This window comes from Pseudophryne corroboree, chromosome 4 (genome assembly GCF_028390025.1).
Source record: "Pseudophryne corroboree isolate aPseCor3 chromosome 4, aPseCor3.hap2, whole genome shotgun sequence".
NCBI lineage: Eukaryota > Metazoa > Chordata > Amphibia > Anura > Myobatrachidae > Pseudophryne > Pseudophryne corroboree.
Genome location: NC_086447.1, coordinates 572,065,288 through 572,089,558, shown reverse-complemented (window position 1 = coordinate 572,089,558; position 24,271 = coordinate 572,065,288). Strand labels below are relative to the sequence as shown.

At 41.3% G+C, this 24,271-nt stretch overlaps 1 protein-coding gene across 1 annotated transcript in view; it reads left to right on the top strand.

Annotated features, from left to right (window-relative positions):
* The window catches only part of LRP11 (LDL receptor related protein 11), a 76,479-nt gene that overhangs the window by 43,862 nt on the left and 8,346 nt on the right, over positions 1-24,271 (top strand). Inside the window, exons 4-7 of the mRNA XM_063917457.1 lie at positions 623-757; positions 12,309-12,509; positions 14,104-14,160; positions 15,428-15,520. Of these exons, the coding sequence (XP_063773527.1) occupies positions 623-757; positions 12,309-12,509; positions 14,104-14,160; positions 15,428-15,520 (486 nt within the window). The remainder of the gene's footprint in view (positions 1-622; positions 758-12,308; positions 12,510-14,103; positions 14,161-15,427; positions 15,521-24,271) is intronic.

Genomic DNA, 24,271 nt, shown 5'->3' with positions numbered 1-24,271 from the left:
CGCCAAAGGCGCGCATTGACCCTTTGTTGAGTATGGGAGGGTGCAAATTTATAGTTTACAGGGGGGCGCCGAACACCCTATCACCGGCCCTGGCCATAATGTTAATCAGCCCTACACTGCTCAGTCCAGTGCTGGAATCCTTAGGGAAATGGAAACCCCCCAAAATGGGATTCCCCCTTACTTAGGACAACCTGTGTACGATTATAAATGGTGAACAGAGGATTTTGTTATGTTCATTGACTGAGGGGGTTATTCAGGTTTGTTAGCAAACCAAAAAAGTTAGCAATTAGGCAAAACCATGTGCAGTGCAGGTGGGGCAGATGTAACATGCAGAGAGAGTTAGATTTGGGTGGGTTATATTGTTTCTGTGCAGGGTAAATACTGGCTGCTTTATTTTCACACTAAAATCTAAATTGCAGTGTAAACACCCCCACCCAAATCTAAATCTCTGCACATGTTACATCTGCCCCACCTGCAGTGCAACATCATTTTGCCTAATTGCTAATTTTTTGGGTTTGCTAACAAACCTGAAAAAGGCCATGAATACGTATGGACAGTGAACATGTGAAGCGCCCTTTCTGTGTAACTAATGCCAGGTATTAATCCAAATTTTCTTTCACAGCTTCCTCAGCTTGTACTGGTGATTGCACCCGCTACCAGTTTATCTGTGATGACGGCTGTTGCATAGATATTACTTTGGCTTGTGATGGTATACGACAGTGTCCGGATGGCTCTGATGAAGCTTTCTGCCAGAACCGTGAGTCATCCTGAATTACATTCACAAGCAGAGTCATGGGCTGAGTGATTGGATCTGTTTATGAATTATGCAAATTAAATGTTTTAGGAAACTGGAAAATATGTAGTTTATTCTACAGTAGCTGCCATGATGTTCTCACACTGAACAGCTCTGTGCTGTACAGCTGATACAGAACGTCATATTCTCTGACTTTCTTTTAAATCATGAAATATAAACAAGTGCAATAGGAAAAATATCCTATAATACATATACTGCTAAAACATCTGTTTAAACGCTATGCTAAATGAAAGAAAAGGACTACCGCACCAGTTTGTATTGAAAAACCACCCAATAGCTAATGTTCACTCTAATAGAAATGGGGTGCTATCAACTACCAAAATAGCAACTAATTCTCAAAGGGAAAAAAGGGTTATGGGACCTCATTCAGGTTGGTTCGATATTGTGACAGAAATTGCTATTTTCTCAATCCTGCTTCTGCTAAAAATCGCACATGAATAGCACCCAGAAAGGTAAAAGACGAGTTGCATAACAGCGATGCATAAGCAGAAACATCAACAGTTGTGGATGACCCAGGGGTTCTCAGAATAATGAGAATTCAGTTGCACCTGCAACCATGATTTAAGTTGCAGCAATTGCAACTGACGTTAGATGCAGGCCCCCGAAAACGGCCATGACACACCTGATTTTTCTAACCACTCCCCACAAACGCCACGTTACCACCCACTAACAATCACTACCCGGCAATCACTAAGTAATCACACTTTGCGGATCCTGTGATCGCATTGCACCCTTCATGCAGTCATCCGATAATCGGACGATTTGCAATTTTGCAACTGAACCTGAATAAGGCCCATGGTGCACTATCCGATGTGTAAATAGACAATAAAATGTAACTTTAATTATAGACTTATTTCAAAATATTAATTCCCCACAACAGAAATGTAAATGGCAAAGTATTAAAATAATAAAGAATAGAAGAAAGAATAAGGATCTAAAAATTGTATACTAGGGGCCTTTTTGTATATCCGCTTAGGATTCTTATAGAGTTCTGTGATTCAGGATATGTCACCTCTGATGATGGGTTGAATGATCAATAATATATATTGCTTATTTGTATATGCTTGTCAGTCTGATTTATAATCTTAATGTACTTGTTGCAATAACTATTAGATTATACCAACTGTGTGTTATTTTTATTACAAACTTGCTTACTCCTTCATGTTATAACAGAAGGTACATGCACCTGCTATGGTGGTAATTTCTCAGGGTTCCATGATTATGGACCCTATTCAGCTAAAAAGCAGAATCTGCTGCTGATTAAATTGCTTTCTGGGGGCAAGGCCGCCCAGCATGCAAATTGGCGGCTAGTGATGTGATCGCAAAACAATTGCGATCGTATTGCTTAGTTAGATTTAGGGATGACCTCCTGCATATGCATCTAGGCTGAATATGCAGGTGGACCGCCGCCATTTTTTGGGCCGCATCGGCCGTGTGTGATGTCACACGGTTGTCCCAAAAATGGTCCGATCAAGCATCCGTCATCCGGACCACGCCGCGTCGATGCGCAGATGGCTGAAAAGTGTCTGCTTTTTTTTGGCAAATTAGCGTCTCATGCTGTATGAGGGCCTATATCTTATTATAAAGGAAGATGTATCACAAAAGCTGATATATAATTTATAGGATAAAGTTATTGGTATAATGTAAGGAATAAAATTATTAATAAGTGTATTCTTTTTATTTTCATCTATTATTGGGAACCCTTACCCGCATAAGAAAATAAAAGTAATACACTTATTAATTTATTTTATTCCTTACATTATAACAATAACTTTATCCTTTACATTATATATCAGATTTTGTGAAATATTGCCCCCACACGGCGTGATGTGTCCCCCAGGGATACATTGCAAGCAACAGGACCGACGGAGTGCCGGCATCAAAAAATGCACACACCTGCTGAAGCCGACGGAGGGGGCAGCATGGCATTGTACTCCACATCCTCAGATCCTTCTGCATGTTCAAGATAGCGGAGGAGGTGACGAATGCCCCATGGGTGCGCGCATTGCGTAGTTGATATGCCCACAAACGGTCCATTCTTAAACGGGCGTTTCAATCTCGACAGTTGGAAACGTCCAGATTTTTTTAAAAAGCTTACCATATGTGGGCACCTTAAGGAATAAAAGTATTAATAAGTGAATTCCTTTGATTTTTTTTTTTAATGCTGGTAAGGGTTCCCAATAATAGATGAAAATAAAAGGAATACACTTATTAATAGTTTTATTCCTTACATTATACCAATAACTTTATCCTTAAAATTATATATCAGCTCTTGTGATACATCTTCCTTTATAATAAGAGGATATAATAATGGAACCCTGAGAAATTAACATCATAGCATGGAATATATATACTGTATATACAGTTGTGCTCATAAGTTTACATACCCTAGCAGAATTTGTGATTTTCTGGCCATATGTCAGAGAATATGAATGATAACTCACAAACTTTTCTTTCACTCATGGTTAGTGGTTGGGTGAAGCCATTTATTGTCAAACAACTGTGTTTACTCTTTTTAAATCATAATAACAACAGAAACTACCCAAATGACCTTGATCAAAAGTTTTCATACCCCAGTTCTTAATACCGTGTATTGCCCCCTTTAACATCAATGACAGCTTGAAGTCTTTTGTGGTAGTTGTGGATGAGGCTCTTTATTTTCTCAGATGGTAAAGCTGCCCATTCTTCTTGGCAAAAAGCCTCCAGTTCCTGTAAATTCTTGGGCTGTCTTGCATGAACTGCACATTTGAGATCACCCCAGAGTGGCTCAATGATATTGAGGTCAGGAGACTGAGATGGCCACTCCAGAACCTTCACTTTATTCTGCTGTAGCCAATGACAGGTCGACTTGGCCTTGTGTTTTGGATCATTGTCATGTTGGAACGTCCAAGTACGTCCCATGCGCAGCTTCCGGGCTGATGAGTGCAAATTTTCCTCCAGTATTTTCTGATAACATGCTGCATTCATCTCGCCATCAGTTTTGACCAAGTTTCCAGTGCCTTTGTAGCTCACACATACCCAAAACATCAGCGATCCACCTCCGTGTTTCACAGTAGGAATGATGTACCTTTCATCATAGGCCTTGTTGACTCCTCTCCAAATGTAACGTTTATGGTTGTGGCCAAAAAGTGAAATTTTGGTCTCATCACTCCAAATGACTTTGTTCCAGAAGTTTTGAGGCTTGTCTCTGTGCTGTTTGGAGTATTGTAAGCGGGATGCTTTGTGGCATTTGCGTAGTAATGGCTTTCTTCTGGCGACTCGACCATGCAGCCCATTTTTCTTCAAATGCATCCTTATTGTGTATCTTGAAACAACCACACCTGTATTTCAGCTGAAGTTATTTGTGGATTTTTCTTTGCATACCGAACAATTTTCCTGGCAGTTGTGGCTGAAATTTTTGTTGGTCTACCTGACCGTGATTTGGTTTCCACAGAATCCCTCATTTTCCACTTCTTAATTAGAGTTTGAACACTGCTGATTGGCATTCTCAATTGCTTGGATATCTTTTTATATCCCTTTCCTGTTTTATACAGTTCAATTACCTTTTCCCGCAGATCCTTTGACAATTCTTTTGCTTTCCCCATGACTCAGAATCCAGACACGTCAGTGCAGCACTGGATGAAAGATGCAAGGGTCTTTCAGGAGTCCAGAAACTTACTGATCTTTTATACACACACACTGATTACAAGCAAACAGATCACAGGTGAGGATGGTTACCTTTAGTAGCCATTCAAACCCGTTTGTGTCAACTTGTGTGCATGTTATCAGGCCACAATCTCCAGGGTATGTAAACTTTTGATCAGGGTCATTTGGGTTGTTTCTGTTGTCACTATGATTTAAAAAGAGTAAACACAGTTGTTTGACAATAAATGGCTTCACCCAACCACTAACCATGAGTGAAAGAAAAGTTTGTGACTCATCATTCATATTCTCTGACAAATGGCCAGAAAATCACAAATTCTGCTAGGGTATGTAAACTTATGAGCACAACTTTACCTTCTGTTATAAAATGAAGCAAGTTTGTAATAAAAATAACACACAGTTGGTATAATCTAATAGTTATTGCAACAAGTACATTAAGATTATAAATCTTACTGACAAGTATACACATATAAGCAATATATTATTGATCATTCAAACCATCAATAGATGTGACATAACCTGAATCACAGACCTCTATAAGGAGCCTAAGTGGATATACAAAAAGGCCCCTAGTATACAATTTTTAGATCCATATTATTTCTTCTATTCTTTATTATTTTAATACTTTGCCATTTTAATTTCTGTTGTGAGGGAATTAATGTTTAAAATGACTGTAATAAAACTTAAATTTTATTTTCTATTTACACAAAATGTCAGCTAGTGCACCATATCACTACCCCTTTTTTCCTTTGAGATTTAAACGCTATGCAAGTAAGGTATTTAAGATGTGGCATGCATGTTCACAGAAATATGACAACCCTCAGTGAACAACTTTTATACATTGTGCTGTTTCACAGACACATGCTGCTGTAACCAATTTAATGTATTTTTCCAAAGTTTATGCTAATGCTAGCACATACATGCGTCTGAATGAGCAGGGACTAAGACGCCCGCTTTGACAAATCGCAGATTTAACCAATTTGTATGAATGATGGTCTTTGTTGTTTTCCAACAGTCTTTGTTGTTTGTTGGTCGATTTTCATTTTACTCTCATCCACTACCATATTTTCATTCCAACAGGCCAGATCTGGAAGATGATCTGCCAGATAATTGTATAGTATATGGCCAGCTATAGACTGTGCAGTTATTAGCCCAATGAGCAGATAATTTGCTATTCAGGCCAATTCTTTCACAGTGTATGGCCTTCACCATCAGGCAGAGAGACCAATTATCTGATGGTATTCCAATGTCAGATAATTGGTCTGTCTGATGGTAAGTTTTATCACACAGTGTATTGAAAGCATAATGCTTACATACACTGGGCATACATTGTCCGATAAAATGCTTGTGAGACCAACAGTCGTTTTCTCTAACAGCCTGAACCCAGCAGATTTTGATATACAGTATGGATTCCTCCCTGCAGAGAAAACATTTTCCCATTCCTCCTGTGTTAGGAACAGGGGAAATATTGTGCATACACTGTCAGATGCAGCTGTCTAATTGGATCTAGTAGACTTGCTGGACAGACAGACCGCTACAATACACTGTTCGATTATCATCCCGATCATATGATTAATCAGCTGATCGGGCCAATAATTGGACAGTGTATTCCCAGCATTAGTTGTTTTCTGTTATAGTGTATTGTATAACTGTTCAGCAGCTTCAATTGTGTCTATTATGTAAAGCAAAATATTTTTTGTGCATTATACTGGTATTTTATGATGTAATGGTGTATGCAGAGGTTGCCAAACTCATCTATACTCCGTGTGGCATGTAGTGCAAAAAACTAGTGACATTACGTTTTCCTGCGCCTTTTGCAGCGTGGTGTATTCAGTCGCAATGTAATGAATTGAGTCTCCGGCGAGTGCAATACTGGTGTTCGTCCACCAGGTGTCGCTTTTTAAAACTACCATTGCGCATGTGTGGAGTCTCCATTGTAAAGTGAAAATGTGCATGTAGTTTAAGAACGTCTTTTTTTAGATGCTTTTTTTATTTCCATCTCAAATGCACGGAACACTATAAAGTAGCATGTTATATTATGGTGGATATACTGTAATGTATATTTAACAAACCTTACCACGATAACAGTTGTTTTATTACACACTGCAAATTTTGCTGTGCTCATGCTGGGGCACTCATGATCACTCATGATACAGTATTCTGTATATTTTGCATTACCAATTTAATTTTTTTGCGCACCTTGACTTGTGCTGTACTTGCGGACCTTGCAATTTCGCGGCGGCAGTGACCCAATTATACCATGCTTATACAGTACTGTATATAGCTGGAGTACTCACAGTATCTACAGTACCAGTATAAGCACAGAAAAAGTTTTTTTGCATTGAGCTGATTGCATGCATCTATGCTCCACTGAAAATGACACTGAACTGTATTGTATTGTATATATGAGTAAAAAGTAGCATCACAGCTTTTTTCTAATTTTCCCAAAACAAGTTCTGTCATGCTACGTATACAGACTCAGACATGCACACAGATATACCAATCAGCTGCGAAAAAAGCTGTGATTGCTACTTTTTACACAGATATACAATCCAAGTGTGGCTTCTCAAATTACGAGAGTCTGATACAGACATGCCCACAGATATACCAATCAGTTGCACTTACAATGAGTGACATCACTGTGTTACTGCAGGTGTCAGTCACCTGTCTCCATGGCTCTCTTGGCACAGTGGTATTGTTAATGATTACCATACCCATGAGCTAGGTTCCAATTCCCGCAAAGGACAATATGTTTTGAAAAACAATTTAGAATATTTTTGTTACCAATTTATGCTGTATATACTGTATGTTATACATTGCTAGTGTTATCTGTATGAAACTGAGTTTACTGTACTTCTTTCAGTAATTACTTTACTAGGCAGCCTTCCTCACCCCTAATCCCACCTCCCGTGTGACTCGTGATTTCATTGACTGGGTGTACTGCTTAGTAAATGACAAACAAAACACGGCCGGTACACTATGTAAATAAATTGCTTATGCTGGCTTTGGTTGGGGGAAGGGAACCCAGAAGGCATGGTAATTTGTAAGGCATGTTGGCATTGTGCATGCATCGCGAGATGACTGGCATGAGTAAGCCTGCAGTTCCCAGGCAGCTCTGCTAAAGTCTGATGTCTTTTTTTGCCATAAACGCATCTTATACGCATCACTATGCAAATATGATGCACAAGCAGACTGACTGATTAAAAAATATATGTGGCATGCCTATATTCAGTGTGAGACTGTGGCTGTATCTGCATAGGAAATGCTATGTTACAGTGTTTTCATGGAAATCACTGTAATGTAGCATTTTGTATGCAGATACAGACGCACTTGCACGCAGAATATAGGCATGCAACATATCATTTTAATCAGACTCTTCTTAAAACTACCATTGCGCATGTGTGGAGTCTCCATTGTAAAGTGAAACAATGCATGTAGTTTAAGAACGTCTTTTTTTAGATGCTTTTTTATTTCCATCTCAAATGCACGGAACACTATAAAGTAGCATGTTATATTATGGTGGATATACTGTAATGTATGTTTAACAATATAAGGTATTCATGGTTGTGTATGTCGAAGACGCACAATCAGTTCAATGCAAGCAGATCTTTTTCTGTGTTGTCATTCTTCGTAACAGTGTGTGATCACTTTATACAGTTATCCTGGAGCCCAGTGTTCATTTGTAAGGTATGTTAGCATTGTGTGAGCAGACTGCAGAAATTGATGATTGCTGCTTGCTTAACAATGTGCACTGTACAAGTCGCAGTATGTAATAAAATAAGACTTGCAATGTATAATATACAGTATATCCAGCATAAAATTGATAACAGAAAAGTATTCTAAATTGTTTTTCAAAACATCTTGTCCTTTGCGGGAATCGAACCCTAGCACACGGGCACTGTAACTATTGGCGATACCACTTTTCCAAGAGAGCCACGGAGACAGATGACTGACACCTGCAGTGACATAGTGATGTCGCTCATTGAAATTTTTTTATAGTTCTGTGTGTCCCAACTCTATTGCTGATTGTAATGATTTTTTTTCTTTTAGAGATCTGTGTATAACTTTGAACTGTACTTTTCATTGAATGAGTCGGCGACACTGAGCAAATCTTTTTCTGTGTTCACATTTCTACTTAATGTAGGGATCATTTTATACAGTGCACCATGGGAGCTTTCATTTGTCAGAGCATGTTGTCACTGGTTGTCTGCCGTTCCAATGATTTTGTACTCCGTCCTGCAGTATTACTGTATTAAAAAAAGAACTACTGTATTTACTGTGCACTGGCAAGCATGTCAGGGCTTGCTACATTGTACAGTATTCTGTAGTTCCATATCCATCTGTTGCTATTCAGCACTGTACTGTAGTTTTCAGTAGTGGAGCAATTGCTACCGAGTGGTGAAGCTGTCTATTGCATGCTACAGATTCTCTAGCGTCTTATCACACCTTACTTCGCCAACCTGTGCTATTTGTATGGTGCAACTAGGATTACTGTATGAGGCAGCAGCAACAATGAGCGTGGCTACATCTGTATAAAGGACAGATTTTTTTTTAAAGAATACAGTATACAGATATCATTATGAAAAAAACACTGTACAGAAGCATGTTGGTTGATTTGGGGTTAAATGTAACAGGGTCCGATTTGCCAGTGTTGTAGGACTTCGGACGAGAATGCCCTATTTTTAAAGCGGCAATCATATACAAGGCAGCAATCGTTTACAGTGCAACACCAGGTTAGTTTTAGAAAAAGAATAAAAACCGGCTACGCAAAGTAGCAGGGAAAGTTATGGAAACCGAGAGCCGACGTGTATGAAAAAAAGGGGTTTATTTAAACAATATAATTGGAACATGTATATAAAAATAATTACTAAAATTTTATTGATACCATGAAGTAATATAACTTGGCACCCTGATGGTATGACTGTAAGATCTATCAAACCAGTAATGTGGCTAAACAGCAGGTAACAGTGTGTCCGATAGGTATACTTGATTTTGGTTCTCCGTGAGAAAAGAATCCACAATCACATTAGGTGGATACAATTCAGCTTTCCACTAATAGGCAGTATGCAACTGTTGCAGTCCCGAAATACAAGTGATGTTTGCCGTATTAAAGATGAGCTCAATCAATAGTGCAAGAGTAAAATACCTCTCCCATGGGCTGGTACAACCGAGCGTCCTCGGTTGATAAGTCCTGCAGTGCCCACAACGTAGCTGTATGGAGAGGAGATTTGTACCGCCAAGCAGATGCGGGAGGCTGGAAGCCGCGTGCTGAGGAGAGGCAGCCTTCGGAGGTCACAAAGCCGGTGCGGATCACGCTGATAGGAGACTGAGTGCTGCTGTGACGGGTGCCTGGTTCAAGGTATCAAAAGATACAGGATCCTAACTAGAGATGAGCGGATTCGGTTTTACTCGGTTTTACTCGGTTCTCAAAACCGAATCTTATTGGCTATCCAAAACACGTGACTTCCGTGAGCCAATAAGATTCGGTTTTGAGAACCGAGTAAAACCGAGTAAAACCGAATCCGCTCATCTCTAATCCGAACGTGTTTCGTCATGTACCCCGTGACTTTTTCAAAGGTGTGTACCCTGATCTGTAGGTGCCGGTATTTAAAGCCAAGGGCAAAGCCCACACAGGTGAAACAAATAACTGGTTAATTAAAAGGTTCACTACACATCAGCTCTCAGATGGAAGCATTGGTAATACAAGATATATACAATCAATTGAATATATAAACTATGAAGAAGAGTATAGCTTTATAAATCAATGTATTTAATTAACAATATAAATACCTAATGAAATACATATAAGAAGAGAGAGGGACCTATTCCTGAATACATTAATAGCAAAGATATTATATAGGGAAACCAAATTGGTCACATAGCAGATGAGGAAAAACAGGAATCATATGATATATAGTATAGAAATAAACAATATAAAAAATATAAATAAAGAGAGTCTATATAAAAGGTATCGGGCACCTAAACCATATATTTTTTTTATTATTATTACTCCATGTTAGATTGTAAATGAGGAGTTATTTTATCAATATAGGTAGTCCTATTAAAAAGAGATGACTAAATAGATTAATCCTACTGGATTGGTATAACATAGAAAAGTATAAAAATATAAAGGATAAATAAAAAATTAGGTCAGCATATAGTGCCAGCGGGGAATAGAACCTGGGTTTGCCTTCATAGCGGACCAGTGTCCAAACCAGGTACACCACAGGACTTACTACAAAAGTCTAGACAACTTTAGCAAATCTAGTGAGTCAGAGTACTAGGTATGCAGTTGATATGTACATATCAACTGCATACCTAGTACTCTGACTCCAGTAGGATTAATCTATTTGGTCATCTCTTTTTAATAGGACTACCTATATTGATAAAATAACTCCTCATTTACAATCTAACACGGAGTAATAATAATAAAAATAATAAAAAAATATATGGTTTAGATGCCTGATACCTTTTATATAGACTCTCTTTATTTATAATTTTTTATATTGTTTATTTCTATACTATATATCATATGATTCCTGTTTTTCCTCATCTGCTATGTGACCAATTTGGTTTCCCTATATAATATCTTTGCTAATAATGTATTCAGGAATAGGTCCCTCTCTCTTCTTATATGTATTTCATTAGGTATTTATATTGTTAATTAAATACATTGATTTATAAAGCTATACTATTCTTCATAGTTTATATATTCAGTTGATTGTATATATCTTGTATTACCAATGCTTCCATCTGAGAGCTGATGTGTAGTGAACCTTTTAATTAACCAATTATTTGTTTCACCTGTTTGGGCTTTGCCCTTGGCTTTAAATACCGACACCTACAGATCAGGGTGCACACCTTTGAAAAAGTCACGGGGTACGTGACGAAACGCATTAGGATCCTGTATCTGTTGATACCTTGAACCAGGCACCCGTCACAGCAGCACTCAGTCTCCGATCAGCGTGATCCGCACCGGCTTTGTGACACCCGAAGGCTGCCTCTCCTCAGCACGCGACTTCCAGCCTCCCGCATATGCTTGGCGGTACAAATCTCCTCTCCATACAGCTACGTTGTGGGCACTGCAGGACTTATCAACCGAGGACGCTCGGTTGTACCAGCCCACGGGAGAGGTATTTTACTCTTGCACTATTGATTGAGCTCATCTTTAATATGGCAAACATCACTTGTATTTCGGGACTGCAACAGTTGCATACTGCCTATTAGTGGAAAGCTGAATTGTATCCACCTAATGTGATTGTGGATTCTTTTCTCATGGAGAAACAAAATCAAGTATACCTATCGGACACACTGTTACCATTGCTGCTGTTTAGCCACATTACTGGTTTGATAGATCTTACAGTCATACCATCAGGGTGCCAAGTTATATTACTTCATGGTATCAATAAAATTTTAGTAATTATTTTTATATACATGTTACAATTATATTGTTTAAATAAACCCCTTTTTTCATACACGTTGGCTCTCGGTTTCCCCTGCTACTTTGCACAGCCGTTTTTAATTATTTTTCTTTATCTGTTATATAAACACATACACAGTGTTTTTACGTCAGCGCACAATATCAGGGTAATCTCATTACATTACCGTGAAATTTAGAGGCGCTGTTAAGCAGTTATTGTTTTTATTGGTTTTTATACCAGGTTGGTTTTGCCTTGTAAATGATTGCCACTTTAAAAATATGGGCATTCTCGTCCGAAGTCCCACAAATACGGTAACTTGGACCCTGTTACATTTACCCCATGGAGTTATGAATCAAGCAGTTTATTTCTAGAACTGTTCTTTCCTTTTTAGCACTACTGAATATGTTGCTAATCATTTATATTTAATTTAGTCAACTCTGGCCGGAAGACTGTGGTTCACATCTCTGAGAACACTGATAATCGAGCAAATGAAGGACGTGTAATTGACACAAAACAGAACTCTGGATTGGAAAAATCCAAGCTTATGGGCCAAAATACATTCGAATCCACAAATGCGGAAAAGGATCTGACGCTTCCTCAGGAATTAACTGACAATAGTATTTTCAATAAAGGTAGGATGTGCATATAATACAGTATAGGTGCTATACTGTATGTTGTTCTTAGGTTTTTTCCCCCCTTTATTTTAAGAACATGTGGAGTGTTTATTGATATCATAGAAAACTGCAGTGACTTAATGCAAGCAATTGGCAATGATAGGTTTGACTAAAAGTGGCGTAACCAAGTCCTCCTCACAGTGTAACAGACAGGGAAGTCTCTGCCAGAATTCTCTCTGATTGTAGTTAGGACAGCCAGTGAGCTGCAGCGTGATTGGTGCCATATAGTCATGAAAATTGTATTTCTGGGAGGGTGGCACAGGCGGAGGGGGCAGATTATATCAACTCTATTGTCACTTGTTAAAATTACATATTGAATATGGGGTATAATCCTGGCTTCAGCTGCATGAATATACCAGCCATCCTGAGTAACCCTAGGGTTAATCAGATAACTGATGATCCGATCCTGTGTCCTGTGACACAGCAGATCAGCAGGAGGAGTCTATTTACATAGGATGCCTCTTGCGGCTTTGGCATAATTGTGCAGTAGCAGCTACAACCTTTGCAACAGTTGTACTGCAAAACGTACAACTCTGAATCAGGCCCTATGTTCTGACCTTAGTGATTTTGTGGCTAAAATGTGATACAAATGGAGACTAGTATAGAATACATAACCCTGTTTATGTACAACTACAAAAGAAACACATGCTCTGGTGGCCATTTTGCAATATAGACTCAATCTCTGGTTGCTAATTAAGTATACAGTGTCCATTGAGTGGTCACTAGTTTAGTGTACAGCATCCATTGACTGGAGGATAGTTTGGTATATAGAGCCAATTGACTGGTTGCTAGATTGGTATACAGAGCCCATTGACTGGTTGCTAGTTTGGTATACAGAGCCCATTGACTAGTTGCTAGTTTGGTATAGGTAGCCCATTGACTGGTTGCTAGTTTGGTATACAGAGCCCATTGACTGGTTGCTAGTTTGGTATACAGAGCCCATTGACTGGTTGCTAGTTTGGTATACAGAGCCCATTGACTGGTTGCTAGTTTGGTATACAGAGCCCATTCACTGGTTGCTAGTTTGGTATACAGAGCCCATTGACTGGTTGCTAGTTTGGTATACAGAGCCCATTCACTGGTTGCTAGTTTGGTATACAGAGCCCATTGACTGGTTGCTAGTTTGGTATACAGAGCCCATTGACTGGTTGCTAGTTTGGTATACATAGCCCATTGACTGGTTGCTAGTTTGGTATACATAGCCCATTGACTGGTTGCTAGTTTGGTATACAGAGCCCATTGACTGGTTGCTAGTTTGGTATACATAGCCCATTGACTGGTTGCTAGTTTGGTATACAGAGCCCATTGACTGGTTGCTAGTTTGGTATTTTATAATAGAGAGATCATTGCCTGGTAGATAGCATAGAATAAAGAGCACAATGGCTAGTAACTGTTCACAATCAGTAATAATACTGGCAGTAATAATTTATTTAGAGTTTTATAGAAATCATTGTTTACCCTTATAGTCCATACGTCTCTAAGAACAACAACAACAACAACAACAACAACAATATGTCTATACGAAGTTACTTTGATTTGTGTCTTTGTGCAGGATCCATGGAACGACGCACAACATTGGATCCCAGAGGAGATCACGAAAAAGCACCTGGTAAAATGCTAAACTTTTACAAACCAACAGTTTCCTGTATCATTTTATTCCTCCTACCATTTATCCAGGCAAAACCGGCATAAAAAGGACTTCCCAGTGTTTACACCTCCATGCTACACAAAGCACATGCCCATTTACCAGAAATCCCTCTCATTTCTTCCGTTCTAATCTTGTTAATTGGCACTGTCAAGGGTGACATAGTAACTATTGGGAGTATTAGTTGTACTGCATGGATTATAAACAGCTATCTGATGATATTCTCTGTAATTTTCGGTAATGTATTCCAACAAATGGACTAAAGGTTAATTCCATAATGATGAAATTTGTTACATGGTGAAACTTGATAAAAAACACCAAAATGCACAAATATAACTTATCTTGCCCAGGCAGCCCTTTGTCATACAGGCATTGTCATACAGACAGTTCTATGTATAACAAGCTGGGCCTGATTCTAATCAGATGCAAGCAGAAATGAAGATGGATCTCGCAGATTTCATACTACTTTCGTAATACTGTCTCTGCGCTGAAGTATGAAAGTGGCAACCGTGCTTGTGCCAGATTAAGCATATGCTTGCAGACTGAGATTGTTAGTGTATACGTATTGATCCGGGCAGTCACCTGTCTGTAAGGTACCGTTCCAGGCCCCATACAAACCAAATACAGATGCCGCCCCCTCGCCCTTACCCCATCTGTGATGTAAATACGTGGCTTACAGCACAGAAGAATACACAAAACCTAGGTATTTAGGAGCATATTATAGGAGTACATGTACAAGTCTTATTAAGTTCATCTGAAAAAACAATCACTTTAAAAGAAAAAGTATTTCACATCCAAGTAAATGGAACCTTAAGTACATAAAGGATCAAACACAATGAATACGAGTAGGGAATCAGGGGCAGATGTATTAACCTGGAGAAGGCATAAGGAAGTGATAAACCAGTGATAAATGCAAGGTGATAAACGCGCCAGCCAATTAGCTCCAATATGTAAATTAATAGTTAGGAGCTGATTGGCTGGTGCGTTTATCACCTTGCATTTATCACTGGTTTATCACTTCCTTATGCCTTCTCCAGGTTAATACATCTGCCCCTCAGTGTCTTGTTGTCATAGGGGTATAGGGGTATATTTTATTCATGACTCGCAATTTGGTGCTTATTCTAAAAATCACAGTAATAAGTAATATGGTTCTCACTCACTGTTTTGTATTATTTATATATCGCAGTATTATTAAACCAAGGCTATAAACGATTTACTATTTTTTTTATAGGCACTGTTTCATCAAAACTTGTCAAAGATGCAGAAGATTTCTTCATCTTTAAACATATTCCAAAGGGAAATGGACACCTTGCACCAGCAACAGGTAATTTTGTGTTTATGTACAAAACAGGGCACTACATGCTCACACTTAATAATAATAATAATAATAATTTTATTTATATAGCGCTCTTTCTCCAACAGGACTCAAGGCGCTTTACAGACATCAAAAACAATACACATAATACAGAAGATTTAAGTAATACAGCAATAGATAAGCCACACAGACATAAAAGAAAACCTTAAGCACACAGAAAGCATAATGCAGGATTGGTGTGGGCATTTTGGGTAATAACTTCCAAGGGTTGTGTATTCCACCCTCACAAGGTACCAAGTGCGGCAGCCATCTTGGGCGCTCAGCGTAGGATTACCCAAGGTGGAATAGTCCACCCCTAGAAGAGATGACACAAAATGGGGGTGATTTCAGAGTCCTACAGTTTAGAGTAGGGTTCCAACAAAACCACAAGGTCCATGTATTTTTTATCCCATTCACAAGTGTACCATATGTGGCAGCCATGTTGGGCGCACTTTGAAGGTTACACTGTGGTAGGTGAGCCATACAAGGGCCAAGTTCATATATGGGAAAACTGATGCTTATGTAGTAGTATGATGTACCCTGCATGTAGGGCACAATGGCAAGGTGTGCAATCAGTGGAGGTTAACATTACAGGAAAAACACATGGTGGGGTGAAGCGAGCAATGGGAAAAAAACATACAAAAAAAACACAATAGCAGGTAATTAGCGGCAGAAGAAAATTGGGATAACATTATTTTGATCAGATCTTAGTACGGGTGGGTAGGAGAATGTGGGTGGCATACTCAGAAGCAATGGGGATGTCCCTGCTGAGCCTGGTCCTGGTGCTCTTCCCCCACAGTTCCATGTTCATCTTGATGGTAAGGCCAACTTGGTCGTTGGGGCAATTCAGTTGTTTATACGCTATTTACTTGTGGGGGGGTTTTACATACTGATTGCACCCTGTAAAACCTGACATCAACATGTAAGAATGCTACATCTTCAGAGGGAATCCTATTTCCTAAGAAGTGTTTGCATAAACAAGGTGTCACATATCCAATTCCTTAGATACCTGAACTGCGCCACTAAGCCATATTTGGCAATGTTAGGGAAATTCATTTCACCATGATTTTTGTGTTGTTGCAATTTGATTAGACCTAGCCAAGGTTTCTTTTTGTCCCAAAGGAACCTGCAAAACATAGAATCTATGCAAGAAGGATCCTTACAGGACAAAAGGAGTGGCAATGTCTGAAGGGGGTAAAGGATTTTAGGAAAATTCAGCATTTTAAGAAGGTTAGCCAAGTAGGAAGGATCGAAACATTTCCATCTCCATATTACAGAACCAATTGTAGATATCAATTTGGTAATATTACAGAAATATAGTTGGGAGATATTTTTGAGGACAAGTATCCCTAAGTAGGGGATAGAAGAGGGTGCCCATGTAAGTAGTTGGTGAGAACACAGCTAGGCCTGGTAGTCCCAAGATGAAGCCACAAAGTGGAACATTTGTCAAAATAAACTTTAAAACTAGAAAGAGCACCAATATATAGTATGTAAGTTTTGACATCAGTGAGGGTAGGAAGACTTCCGATATAAATTAATATATATTTCTTTTTCATCCACTAGGGGTCACTGGAGTACTCTTGGGATATGGACGGCTTAGCAGAAACAAAGGCACTGAATATTTAAATTTAGAACTCTCCACCCCTCCATATCCCCGAGTACCTCAGTGTTTTTTCTGTGCTCACAGCACTAACAAGGCTTGTGTGGAGTTCCCACACTTAGTTGAAGATTTTATTAATTTTTCATTTTTACTTTTACATTTTTACTTTTTTACATCCCTTCCCAGTTTCTGGAAAAACATGGGTCTGGGATAGTGCCGCTGCAAGCAGCGCATGGCGTGTCGTTCCTCACAAAGAGCACCCTCACAGCCACAGGCAGCTCACTGCCTCCTGCAACAGCTGGAACAAGAGCTGGACGGAGCTTACAGAAAGAAGCCCCGTCGCAGCCATGAAGACGTGATCAGCTGGACGGAGCTTACACATAGAAGCCCCGTCGCAGCCATGAACGAGAGCTGCACAGAGCTTACAGATAGAAGCCCCGTCGCAGCCAGGAACAAGAGCTGGACGGAGCTTACAGATAGAAGCCCCGTCGCAGCCCTCCCTACGAGGCAAGGTATGCTGGGGGGAACGGGGCGGTCAGCGCGTGCTGCCGCCCCGCTGTGTGGGGTCCGTTTTCTTTACCGCCGCCCGCACCCGCCGCTAAGCGCCCGCCCCAGCCGCTCCGTCCGCGCTGTACAGACTTCAAAGCCAGGGAGACCGCCGCAGCACAGCGCTCTCACTAGCACCGCCGGAAGCCGCTACACGCCGCTCCAGCCAGCCGAACACTCGGCCGCTCTCCTCACAACGTTCCCTGCCTCCCTGCAAGGTCAGCTTCCCGGCACCCACTCCCCGCTGCGACACGGAACACAGGGGGAGGTGGGGGGGACAAGCCACAGGCAGCGCTGCTGCAGGGAAAGATATGTTAGTAAAATATGACAGGCTGCCACATTCATATAGGTTATATTAATAACCTAACCTGTGATTCTCCCTGTATAATAGACTATTGAGCCTATATTCACACAGAATGTATTGTAACCTGATCTGGGATTATCAGTGTAAGCATGGCATGGGGGCCATTTTAACCATGCTTCCTGTTTCTTCCTCTTTCTAATTCCAGAACGTTCCTGTCCTACAACACTACTCCACCGGAGGCGCAGGGGTGTTGGTGGGAATTTTTGCTTCAGCTTTTATATAGGCTGGCAAAGTGAATGCATTTCGGGCATATATATATATATATATATATGTATATTACACACCTTAAGTAACGCTTTTACTGAGCGTGCAAGTGTCGGTCTTTGTTTATTGTGTGGTTTCCACTCCGGAACCAGTTTTCATTCCTATGCTACACAAATGTAATGGCTGGGCTGCAATTACAATTGGCCACCGTTCGACACGAGCGGTTAGATCCGAGTCTCGGAAAAGACCGTCAAATCTAACGGATATTAATTAATTGGTCTTATACTTTAACCGTTTCTGCTGTGTTAATCTGACAATTCTATGCCAAACCTCACGACGCTACATAAGGGTGAGGAGGGCACATTAGACCAGCAGTCACAAGTGCGGTTTTTTTTAGCCCAGACATTGATAATGACCAGTGCGTCAGTCTCTGAAGTTTACAGAGACTAAGGAGCAATCGGGCTCTTATTTAGGATATCTTAATAAGATGTTAGTAGAAACGCAAAATAACCGTATAACCGGTTCTATACCTCCCAGATTTAATTCTATTTACCCGTTTCCACACAGAATCCGCCATTGGTGGATTCGTCTGTGTCAAACCTTATAAAGACCCTTCAAATGTAAGACAGTGACATCTACATTGGAGAATCCGACATTGGTGGATTCGTCTGTGTCAAACCTTATAAAAACCCTTCAGATGTAACATAGATTTGGGTCACTAAGGCGCTTTTTGTATGGAAACAATGACGATCACGTTATACTTATCGTTAATCAAATCGGAGAAGCTGCTAAGTAGCTATGTACAGCTTCTGCTGCCGGCTGTTAGCTCGCTTCTCGCCTTTCATCGTCGCTAGTTACAGCACGACAGGTTCTCTGGCTGCGTTCTTGGCAAGCGGAGTCAGAGGTCAAAAGAATACGGTGGCCAGAAGTTGTTTGGTCCTAAAATTGACAAATGCATTTCTCAGGCCAAGGCGAAGGGGAGAGAGTCTAGTTTCCTGCTATTGCCTCCACTGGTACCAAGACGGAAATACTCTGGTCCGGCGTTCACTTTAGACTTCAGTCCTGTCAAGGCTGTGGTACAGCCACGCCTTGTAACACCAGGGCGCTAAAATCATCAACAAGCCAGTGGCTTGACGGGCTCCCAGGCCATTTTGGATTTCCAATTGTGGTAGCGCGCCTTCAGATGTTACATTTGCCGGGATTCCAGACATCCACTGATGGATGTATCCGCAATTTAGTGTTAAAAGACAGCTGTCTTCCACCACTGCGTTTTTGTTGTCAAAACTGGACTGTCTCTGTCGGACGACAAGAAGGCTTTTGGCAGATTGCCATTCAGTCTCTGCTGGATTCAGCAGTTTTTAATTCCAGCCTGGTACACCAACAAGGTCAGGGTTGTTATTCCCATCTGTTTGTGGTACCGATTTCGGAGGGCTCCGTCTGTCTCAATCAGTAAGTCACTTACTACAGATTGAATATGGAATTTCTGCGGTCAGTATTTGCAGATTTGAAGCCACAAGATTGCATGATTGCGCTTGATTTCAAGGATGCGTACTTACACATTTCGATTTGGTCACCTCATCGGAGGTTCTTGCGTTTTGCAATACGCCACACAGGCCCTACCGTTTGGCCTCTCTTCAGCGCCTCGGGTATTCGCCAGAGTGATGTCTGTGATAATAGCTCATCTCAGATCCCTGGCAGTGACTATCGTTCCGTACTTAGATGATCTGCTCATGAAAACTCAGTTTCAACAGATGCTCCTCCAACTTGCGCTGATAACATACACCCCGGTTGGAGTGTCAATTTCAAGAAATCGCATCTATTTCCGTCTCAACGACTTCAATTTCTAGGTATGATTCTCGATACGGTAAATCAAAGAATTTCCCTACTACAACAGAAAGTACAGATTATTTATCTGGTACAATAAGTGCTCAAGCCACGCACACTCTCGGTACATTTGTGTATTCCCCTATTAGGAACAATGGTGGTGGCTTTCGAAGCGCTTCAGTTCGGAAGTTTTCCCGCCCGTCCATTTCAACAATAGTGGTCGGCCTCGCATTCTGCAGATTTCCCACAGGATGAGGTTGTCGGCAAGGGCGAGGGTGTCTCTACTCTGGGGCTCAAGGTTTACAATTTAACCGCAGGCGGCGGCTGGAATTGAATAATTCTAACGGCGAACGTGAGTCTCAGAGGTTGGGGAGCTATAGTTCAAAATTGTCAGCGACAGGGTCTCTGGGCGGATCACGACAAATTGCTGTCTAAAAATGTCCTGGAACTCCGCGCAATTTACAATGCACTACGACAAGCATTACACATGCTTCCCTCTCAGACTGTCCAAGTGCAGTCAGACAACGCGACTGCAGTCGCATACATCAACAAGGAGGAACGAGAAGCCGCATGGCAATGCGGGAAGTAGCTCGAATCCTCAATTGACCAAAATACCACCAGGTGATATTGTCGGCAGGGTTCATTCCGGGAGTGAACAACTGGGAGGCGGATTATCTCAGCCATCGGGATTTTCATCCAGGAGAATGGGCATTAAATCCAGAGGTGTTTCAAAAGTTGGTCCACAGGTGGAATATCCTCAGGTGGACCTGATGGCATCTCGCAACAATTACAAACGCCCCAGTATGTGTCCGGAACGAGAGATCCAAGGGCAGTGGCGGTGGATGCTCTCACAATCGCGGGCCCGTACAGCCTCGTGTATCTGTTTCCACCGTTTTCCGCTGCTCTCTCAGTCGCTAAAACGGATCACAAGAGAGTCCGTCACAGTCATACTGGTGATGCCTCATTGGTCTCGGAGAGCTTGGTTCTCGGATCTCCGCGGACTACTCGCAGACGATCCTTGGCCGCTCCTACTACGTTCAGACCTGTTACAACAGGGTCCGTTCTTTTACCCCTATTTAGCGCGGCTACATTTGACGGGGTGGTTGTTGAGACCGCCCTCTTAAGAAGAGAGGGCATTACAGTATCTGTTATACCAACCATGTTACGAGCTAGGAAGCCGGTTACGGCAGCTCATTATTACAGAATTTGGCGTGCCTATATAGGTTGGTGTGAAGCTCGGAAGTTTCCGACGTCATCTTTCCAGTTATTCCGTCTTCTGTTATTTCTACAGACGGGTTTAAATGGAGGACTGCGTTTATCTACACTAAAGGTGCAGGTATCTGCTTTGTCAATTTACTTTCAAAGATGATTGGCTCTATTGCCGTCTATACACACCTTTCTCCAAGGTGTCCTCAGAGTTCAGCCTCCATTCATTCCACCTACAGCGCCATAGGACTTGAATCTGGTTTTAGATTTCTTACAGTCTTCATATTTTGAACACTTACAGTAAGTGGATATAAAGTTTCTCACTTGGAAAACAATTTTTCTTCTAGCCTTAGCTTCGGCAAGGCGTGTTTCAGATTTGGGTGCCTTGTCATGCAAGCCACCGTATTTGGTGTTTCATGATGACAGAGAGGAACTTCAGACGAAACCCGATTTCTTACCAAAGCTAGTGTCATCTTTTTCACATCAATCAACCAATAGTAGTTCCTGTGTTGACAGCACATTCTGGAACTCTGAATGTGGTACGCGCATTACGCGTTTGTGTCCCGAACGTCTACAGTTCGTAATACGGATACGTTGTTTGTTCTCTATGATGCTGCCAAGTGGAGGCCAGCTTCTCAGCAGACCTTATCCAGATGGATAAAACTGACTATACGTCAGGCTTACCTTAAGGCTAGGTTACAGTCACCTACATCAGTAATAGCTCATGCCACAGGTTCTGTGGGAACGTCATGGGCAGCTGGTTGTGGAGCTTCTACGACGCAGCTTGACCGTGCAGCTACATGGTCTTCAGTGCACATGTTTGTGCGCTTTTACAAGTTTGATACGTTTGCGGCATCAGCATCTAGCTTTGGCCGCCTAGTGTTACAGGTGTCAAACAGCTCTCCCGCCCACAGGGGAAGCTTTGGTACGTCCCAAGAGTACTCCAGTGACCCCTAGTGGATGAAAAAGAAAATAGGATTTTGGTACTTACCAGGTAAATCCTTTTCTTTGAATCCATAGGGGGCACTGGACGCCCACCCAGAGCAGTTTTACCTGGGTTGTATTAAGCTCAGGGGATCTTATGGTAACACATTTTCACCGACTGATTCAAATTATAAGGTTCTATCGGTTATGGTGTCAACTGTTTCGTTGTCAGTAACGTTATGTGTCAACTTTGTTGTTGTCCGTTATGTTATAGGTAATTCTCCATTGTCAACCTCTCTATAGTTCCTGTTCGGCTCAGTAAAAAACACTGAGGTACTCGGGGATATGGAGGGGTGGAGAGTTCTAAATTTAAATATTCAGTGCCTTTGTTTCTGCTAAGCCGTCCATATCCCAAGAGTACTCCAGTGCCCCCTATGGATTCAAAGAAAAGGATTTACCTGGTAAGTACCAAAATCCTATATATATATATATATATATATATATATATATATATATATATATATATATATATATATTCAGCCACTAAGTGACCGAATACTGCTTAATTCAGATCGATTCCATTTTACATACAATTCAATACCTTGCTACAGCTGTTGCTATAAACTGAGGATCACTCAATCCCCTAAAACAACCACCAAGAAAAATAAAGAAATAAATTATATATATATATATATATATATATATATATATATATACACTGCTCAAAAAAATAAAGGGAACACTAAAATGACATCCTAGATCTGAATGAATGAAATATTCTTGTTAAATACTTTGTTCTTTACATAGTTGAATGTGCTGACAACAAAATCACACAAAAATTATCAATGGAAATCAAATTTATTAACCCATGGAGGTCTGAATTTGGAGTCACACTCAAAATTAAAGTGGAAAAACACACTATAGGCTGATCCAACTTTGATGTAATGTCCTTAAAACAAGTCAAAATGAGACTCAGTAGTGTGTGTGGCCTCCACGTGCCTGTATGACCTCCCTACAACGCCTGGGCATGCTCCTGATGAGGTGGTGGATGGTCTCCTGAGGGATCTCCTCCCAGACCTGGACTAAAGCATCCGCCAACTCCTGGACAGTCTGTGGTGCAATGTGGCATTGGTGGATGGAGCGAGACATGATGTCCCAGATGTGCTCAATTGGATTCAGGTCTGGGGAACGGGCGGGCCAGTCCATAGCATCAATGCCTTCGTCTTGCAGGAACTGCTAACACACTCCAGCCACATGAAGTCTAGCATTGTCTTGCATTAGGAGGAACCCAGGGCCAACCACACCAGCATATGGTCTCACAAGGGATCTGAGGATCTCATCTCAGTACCTAATGGCAGTCAGGCTACCTCTGGCGAGCACACGGAGGGCTGTGCGGCCCCCCAAAGAAATGTCACCCCACACCATTACTGACCCACTGCCAAACCGGTCATGCTGGAGGATGTTGCAGGCAGCAGAACGTTCTCCTTGGCGTCTCCAGACTCTGTCACATGTGCTCAGTGAGAACCTGCTATCATCTGTGAAGAGCACAGGGCGCCAGTGGCGAATTTGCCAATCTTGGTGTTCTCTGGCAAATGCCAAACGTTCTGCACGGTGTTGGGCTGTAAGCAAAACCCCCACCTGTGGACGTCGGGCACTCATAACACCCTCATGGAGTCTGTTTCTGATCGTTTGAGTAGACACATGCACATTTGTGGCTTGCTGGAGGTCATTTTGCAGGGCTCTGGCAGTGCTCCTCCTGTTCCTCCTTGCACAAAGGCGGAGGTAGCGGTCCTGCTGCTGGGTTGTTGCCCGCCTACGGCCTCCTCCATGTCTCATGATGTACTGGCCTGTCTCCTGGTAGCGCCTCCATGCTCTGGACACTATGCCGACAGACACAGCAAACCTTCTTGCCACAGCTCGCATTGATGTGCCATCCTGGATGAGCTGCACTACCTGAGCCACTTGTGTGAGTTGAAGACTCCGTCTCATGCTACCACTAGAGTGAAAGCACCGCCAGCTTTCAAAAGTGACTAAAACATCAGCCAGAAAGCAT